This window comes from Austrofundulus limnaeus, unplaced genomic scaffold (assembly GCF_001266775.1).
Source record: "Austrofundulus limnaeus strain Quisiro unplaced genomic scaffold, Austrofundulus_limnaeus-1.0 Scaffold563, whole genome shotgun sequence".
NCBI classification, from domain to species: domain Eukaryota; kingdom Metazoa; phylum Chordata; class Actinopteri; order Cyprinodontiformes; family Rivulidae; genus Austrofundulus; species Austrofundulus limnaeus.
In genome coordinates, this window is record NW_013952965.1 from 10340 (window position 1) to 18065 (window position 7726).

The 7726-nt window shown below is 40.4% G+C and overlaps 1 protein-coding gene across 2 annotated transcripts in view; it reads right to left on the bottom strand.

The window, feature by feature from the left end:
- The window catches only part of grip2b (glutamate receptor interacting protein 2b), a gene marked incomplete at its 5' end in the record, with an annotated part of 39120 nt that overhangs the window by 5469 nt on the left and 25925 nt on the right, over window positions 1-7726 (bottom strand). For both annotated transcript variants that reach the window (XR_001311837.1, XM_014026526.1), the window contains 7 exon segments: window positions 468-614; window positions 836-1044; window positions 1180-1411; window positions 1566-1677; window positions 5806-5959; window positions 6055-6246; window positions 6587-6726. Coding sequence is in view for 1 of the 2 variants with exons in the window: in XM_014026526.1 (XP_013881980.1) it covers window positions 468-614; window positions 836-1044; window positions 1180-1411; window positions 1566-1677; window positions 5806-5959; window positions 6055-6246; window positions 6587-6726 (1186 nt within the window).

Consider the following 7726-nt stretch of genomic DNA (forward strand, 5'->3'; position numbering starts at 1 on the left):
GATTTATTCTTCTTCTGCTACCTTTCATTTTATTTTGATTTGTGTAATTTCTTTGTTTTTATTGTATACAGTTATTTTTAAATTAAATTAATACAATTTTTGAACTGAACTGAATTAAATTTTATAAATTGAAAAAGTCACATGAAAACCTGAAACCTGACTTCCTGGTCTCACTCCTGGAGCTGGTACCTCTTTGTCAGACATTAGATTGTAACTGAAACTAGAGTGGAAACATTGATAGAGACTGATTCTATACGGCTGCACAAAGTGCAAAACACAAGACTGGACCCTAAATTCACTTAATTAGTCACTAAATTCCCTTCGATTGGCCCAGCTGCAGGTTTTTTATGATTTTAATCTTTGCAAATAAATGTTCAAGTCTAATTTCCTGGTTCTTTAAGACATACAGTATATTGGAGCCATTTTTAGATGAAACATCTCAACAACGGTTGAGTTGAGCTCCTCACCTGCAGGATCCTGTCGAAGGGCTTCAGTCCAGCCCTGTCAGCTGGACCGTCAGGTCTGATCATGTTCACATAAACACCTTTCTCCAAGAAGCCGTCCGACACACTGAAGCCAAAATCATCACTCTCTGGGTCCTTTATCACCGTTACCTTAAAAACACAAACAGACAGCTTTTACTAACCATTAAAGTTTTACTCTAACAGCTAAAAAACTAACTTCTCTCTTTATCAAATCAAAACATTACACAGTTGTTGCAGGTAAATAAAAAGTGACGAGTCATTTAGCACTTAGTGGTTATAATAAAGCTTTTCTGCTCAACTTGATCCAATAAAAACAGGTTTGTAAAGAGTTAAAACGTGTGTGAGCTGACTTTGTGCAGCTCCAGAGGAGTCGGGGACAGAATCCCCTGCATCTCCTCTTTGATCCGACGAGACTCCCACGTCCTCTCCGACGCTCTCAGCGAGGCCTTCGGTTTCTGCTCGTGGTGCAGGAGAGGGGACTGGTTCTCCTGGTGGAGGTGGGCTCCGAGGTGCAGGTGTGCGTCCTGGTTGAACGAGGTCTCCTCGTGCAGGTGGGAGTCTGAGCACAACAGGGTTGAAAACAACAATCCCTGATGTATTTATACACATTTAATACAACAGTTCTTACAGCTGTTTTTACTTTTATTGCTCTGTTTATGAAAGGTTCAGACTCAGCCGCCCTTCGTTCCTTCACCTTGGTGAATGTGGGCCTCCTCGTGCAGGTGGGCCTCCTCGTGCAGGTGGATGCCCTGGTGGAGGTGTGTGTTCTGGTGGAGGTGTGTGTTCTGGTGCAGCAGGTTTCCCTGATGAAGGAGTGAATTTCTCCGCAGGGGGCTCATTCTGCTGTGGCTCAGGATGGGCTCTACAGGAGGCTTGTTGACACCGTCCACACCCAGACTGATGGCTGTGCCCGTCATGATGGACGCCTACAGCAAATACAGACAGAAACAGACACATGAACACAATTTACACACAACTAACTTACTAAAGTTAAAAACTGTGTAAAACAAAAACACGTTTTTAAATTGTTTCTTCAGGCTTCCTGCTCATGACGAGCTGGGTGTTAGCGAGCTAACAAACCTCGATCTCTCTGAGCAGTTCTGACTGGCCACAGGTCTCCAGATCCTCCAGAGCCTGACACCAGAAACTGTCGTCTGGATCCAGCAGAATACCATCTGTTTGTCCCAGAAACCTGTCAGGAACCAGAAACAACCTGAGTGTTGATCAGAGAGTCAGTTTGAATCAGAGGAATAAACTACAGATCCTCATCAAACACAATGTGTCTGTTTTTACTGACTCTTCATTCATTCATTCATTCCTTCCTTCCTTCCTTCCTTCCTTCCTTCCTTCCTTCCTTCCTTCCTTCCTTCCTTCCTTCCTTCATCCATCCATCCATTCATCCATCATCCATCCATCCATCCATCCATTATTCATTCATTCATTCATTCATTCATTCATCCATCCATCCATTCATCCATCCATTCATTCATCCATCATCCATCCATTATTCATTCATTCATCCATTCATTCATCCATCATCCATCCATTCATTCATCCATCCATTCCTTTGTCCGTCCGTCATCCATCCATCCACTCATTCATTCATTCATTCATTCATCCATCTATCCATCCAACATCCATCTATCCATCTAACATCCATCCAACTGTCCATTATCTCATCTATCCATCCAAATGACCATCCATCCGTCCATCCATCCATGCATCCAACTGTCCATCCATCCATCCATCCCATTGTCTGTCCATCCATCCATGCATCCAACTGTCCATCCATCCAGCCATCCAACTGTCCATCCATCCATCCATCCCATTGTCTGTCCATCCATCCATGCATCCAACTGTCCATCCATCCAGCCATCCAACTGTCCATCCATCCATCCATCCCATTGTCTGTCCATCCATCCATGCATCCAACTGTCCATCCATCCAGCCATCCAACTGTCCATCCATCCATCCATCCCATTGTCTGTCCATCCATCCATGCATCCAACTGTCCATCCATCCAGCCATCCAACTGTCCATCCATCCATCCATCCCATTGTCTGTCCATCCATCCATGCATCCAACTGTCCATCCATCCAGCCATCCAACTGTCCATCCATCCATCCATCCCATTGTCTGTCCATCCATCCATCCATCCATCCATCCATCCATGCATCCAACTGTCCATCCATCCAGCCATCCAACTGTCCATCCATCCATCCATCCCATTGTCTGTCCATCCATCCATCCATCCATCCATCCATCCATCCATTCATTCAACTGTCCGTCCATCCATCCATCCATCCATCCATCCATCCATCCATCCAACTGTCCATCCATCCATCCATCCATTCATCCATCCATCCATCCTCACAGAAGTGGTAGACAGTTTTGTATTAGACATGGTTTACCATTCAAAGATTACCCTTAAAATAACGTACAAAAAGTCTTTAAAATCTTGTTTTTCCTTAGTAAAGACATTGTTTACTTGTGGAAATGCTGGATGAAAAATGCAACTCATAAAGATTGTTCTGAAAACCTCATGTGGGCTGAGCCTGAGACGAAGTCCTCATGCAGACAAACGATACAAAAATCCTGGTAAAAACCAGTGAGAAACAAAAGATCATCTATCCTTTATATCAGGGTCCATCCTGGTCCTGGAGGTCCACAGCCCTGCATGTTGTACCTGTTTCTCTGCTCCAACACACCTGATTTGAATGAATGGATGATTTTCAGGCTTCTGCAGAACTTGGAGGAGGTAATTCACTGACTGAATCAGGTGTTAGAGAAGAGAAATAAATAAAACATGCAGGGCTGCGGACCTCGAGGACCAGGATTGCCTATCCCTGTTTTATATCTTTAGTGTCTGCCTCAGCTAACATCATTTCTGCTCCTTTAACTCACATCATGTAACAAGCACACATTCACCAATCAGAAACTGTCTTTTATATCAGTGATGTAATGTGTTAGCCATCATGTAAATAATGTAGAAAAATATTGCTACAATGAAATATTTACTTGTTCCTATACGTGAGGAGACTGCAGCACTTTTAGTACAGATAGAACTCTTGGTTGAACTCAGTTTCTGCACTAATCTTGAATAAAGCAGAGAAGGCGACACATCAGTGACTCTACAGGATGATGTTATTAGTTCTGGTTAACTCGAACATGAATAATCTTTAACATTTCATTTCCCTGACTGAAAAGATTAATTCACTTTCTCTGAGCTGATGATGATGATTCCCTCATCCCATCCCTCTTTCCTCTGCACCCCCAGCAGTTATATAACTGCAGTGACACGATACTATCCTCCCAAGGCTTAACCTCCCGACTCATAGCTACACACACAGAAACACGCACACACACGCTCCAGATACTCAGCTTGTTTCACTTATTTTATGACTCAGGCTAAAGAAGCATGGTACTGACACCAGTGAAAAATATCCAATATTAGCTGAAATACAGGATGCAGTCGAGCAGTTTAGAGGGAAACTCTCTTCAAGTCAAGAGTTTCAAACTTTACAACCATCACTGGAACAACCATGACCTGAAATAGTGTGTATTATTTATTATTTATACCTGACTTTTATTGACTAAACTAGAATAATGTACACAAGTCATTTAGTTTAAAAGTTCACTAAATAATTAAATACATATTCTACTTGCAAAGCCTAATTATTAGGGATGAACCGATGCAAACATTTCAGCCGATATCGATGTCTGACATTTACCAATATTACACAAACACACATATTTATATATACAACCTGTTAACATTCAGTGGAACGCCCGCTCGTTTTATTTTGAAACGTCTTTCTGTGTTTCCGTTCAACCTGTGTCCATGTTTAATGCATCAAAATGGTCATCTAGGCCCTCCTCTTTCGATTGACGCCTCATTTGACCAACTGGGTTCAACTATGGTCCCTCCAGAGCCAATAATCTATGAGAAGTGACCAACTTCCAGTTTCTGTCATCCTGGGCAAGATTGACTGTAGATTCAGCCAATCAGCTCTGAGCTTCATTCTGATGCCACAGCTGTGTAGCCAATCACTGAACCTTTCATTTGGTGTGTATATTGAGGGGGTGGGAACTTTGTTTAATGACGGACAAGCTAAACATGGAGTAGGTCGCCGTATTTAGACAGTCCTGCTACGCTACCGAAGAAAGCAACGCTCACAGGAAAACGTTTTTTTCCCATCGTTTTTTGGTCAGTTAGCTGTCTAAACCTGCTGATAAGATGAAAACATATTTGTTATTACGTGTTTAGAGTGCTTCAAGACATGGAAGAGGTATTTTTGTGGCCAGGAGAAGTAAAAATGTTTGGATAAAAAGACGTCCGGTAGCCATTTTGAATCGCTAAGTTCGTCATATTTGAGGACAAATCTGCATCAAATGGGAGTGAAAAACTAGTATTTTTTCGCTGCTGCTGGTTTTATTAGCTGTGTGGAATGTTAATGCTCTGAAAGAAATAAGGATATTTTTGTTTATTGTTGTCTTTTGGCTGTTTGGTGGCTGAATGTACGCCAGATAGTATAAATATTTCAGAATATTAATTTATTTTTTTTAATTTAATCATGCTGTGAGTAAATATAGATGGTAAAATGTGTTTTGTGGGGTTTTATCTTTAATTTGAGCCCAAAGTGAAGTCCCTGTGTTGAAGCATTTAGAAATTACAGTGTTTTAGACATACTGTACAGGTGTACTAATATGCAAATGAGACATGCTGGATTGTACTTCGTCTCAAATATTCATATTTTATGCTACTGTTACCAAATTTGAACTGGTAATAGCTGGGAATTAATATTTTAGCTCAGTAAAATTTGTTTGATAATATCTCATTCCCTTCATGTTCTGTGATACTTTTTAAATAAAAAATAAATATTTAGGGAGCAAATATCTTGACTTTTGTGTATTTTACTTCAGTACACTAAATACTAGTTACAGTTACAAAGAATATGACTGCTGAAGTTAAAGATTCAGATTATTAGCTTTAAAAAGTGACCAAGCTTGTGAATTTACTCTAAAGGGTTCAAAAGCAGTACTTCATTTAATTTGTGTACCTTTTAAGGCGTTTTATGGTATTTTATGCCCGAAGGTTAACAGATTTATCAGACCAATACCAATGTTAATACTGATATATCGTGGATCCCTACAAATTATTTAGATATACCTCTAGAAATAAGCTAACTGTGTTTTTTATTTTGACAGGAAGAACATGTTTTGTGGGTTACAGCGTTTCTGAAAACGAATGAGAAGCCTGACGTTGGATAAAATATATCGAAACAGAAAAACAGATGTAAAGTTTAAGGTTCAGTCAGACCCTGACGGTTTGTCCCAGTCATCCTCGCTGAAGCCCCCGTCACTGAACGGGTAGTTCTTCCTTTGTCCAACAGGGGGAGTGGTGCTGCGCTGTTTGGCACTGCGCCATTCGTTGGGGTGGAGCACGACACCGGCTCCCTGATGACTGTAAGTGCCTGCAGAGGAAAAACACAACACATTTTAAATTATTGTTTCCTTTTACTGGAGTACAGCACAGAACCAGATCCAGATGTTCCAGCGTAAAACTGACCCTGGCTGCCGTAGTCTGCATCCAGTCCAGAACCATCCCAGGACTCCATGGCGGAGTCCACGCTGGGTATCGTTGTGGAGTAAAGCTCTGATAGTTTGTTGGTCTGTTGGCTGTCCGTCAAATCGTCCTCTTCAGGGTCACTGATCTCATTCTCTGTGTCCTCCACTTCCACCGTCTTCCTCTCTTCTAAATCTTTAAGATAAAAACCCAGAGTCAGCGTTAAACTCATTTTTTATTCAAAAGTCTTGTTGATAAGTTGATAACAGGTGAGAGATTTGAAGAAAGCCATTGTTAGAGTCAAAACTCCACATGTGAAGCCCTCGATAAGCTATGAAACATTTCCTGAATGAGGAAGTGCATAAAACAACAAAAAGAAAGTAATAGGCAGTGTGTTTTGGTCAACTCTGTGTTTTAAAATGAAAGTGTGTCTGATCAGAAGGAGCTGAGTCTCCTCGAGTTGGAACTGTAACCACTGAGTGAGTTTTGCATCAATCCTGCAGCCTTTAGGGCTCTGAAAACTCTGTGTACTCACTGTCAATGAGTTTTTTAATCTTCAGGGTCACCGTCTCCCCGGCCATCTGAAGCAGGTGGATGGCTTCGCTCAGCGGCTTGCCTTTCAGACTCACACTGTTGATGGCCAAGATCCGATCCCCTACATGAATGGCTCCTGTCCTGGACACGGAGAGGTGTGCAAAATCACACAATCAGAGCATTTACACAAAGAAATGAGCCCACTTGAGGAAAATCAAGTAATGATTTATAGAAAGTGACATTTTTTAATTTTCATGAGTTGTCCAGAAAAAAAAAGAAAAACTCTGTTTAATTTAATATTTTGTCAGTTGCCTGATTAATTTAAAGTGCCTGTGACATCAAATTTTTGTAATAGATGTAAGTGCATTTTTAGAAAGATAACATTGATAAAATATTGCAAAACAAATATCATGCAGCTGAGATGAAGAGTTGCTGAAATATTTGCATTTGCAGTAACAGGAAGTGATGCCAAAGGGGAATGTCTGCATGGAAACTGGGCACTGCTACAACGGCTAACAGCACAGACTGCAGAGAAGAATGATTTTTTTAGGTTGTTTTGAGTCACGATCAGAGGGAAAGACGAGTCAGAGTTCAAATAATGTTTCAAAAACAAAGGTCAGAATTCCCATAGATATATAAAGGTATAAGTCGACCCCGCTGTTGGTCAATGGAGACAGACGTCCTCACATGGCGGCCATCTTGGGACGAGGAGTTCGCCACTCTTAACATGAATGTGTGTGGTGTATTTAGTATTTAATAAGCATAACTTGGTCAATTTTGATTGGATTTTCAAACAGATTTTTTTGTTGTAAAGGTGAGACAGGTTGTTAGAAAATGGCATACTTATAATGGACATTCATATAATAATTACGTTATTTTGCTAGGTAAAGCAATATCAATATATATACAGAATACATTTAGATTACTTTTACAAGTATTTACAAAAATATATATAAAGCAAAACTATACACAAGTCTATAAAGAATTGTACAAAATAGTACCAGCAGTGGTAATTAGTAAGAAAGAACCTTGTTTTATATGGTTTATATTTTTTACACTAGACATACAAATATTAGCATTTATAATTCTTTTACATTATAAAATAGTGCCTTACACACACACACACACACACACACACACA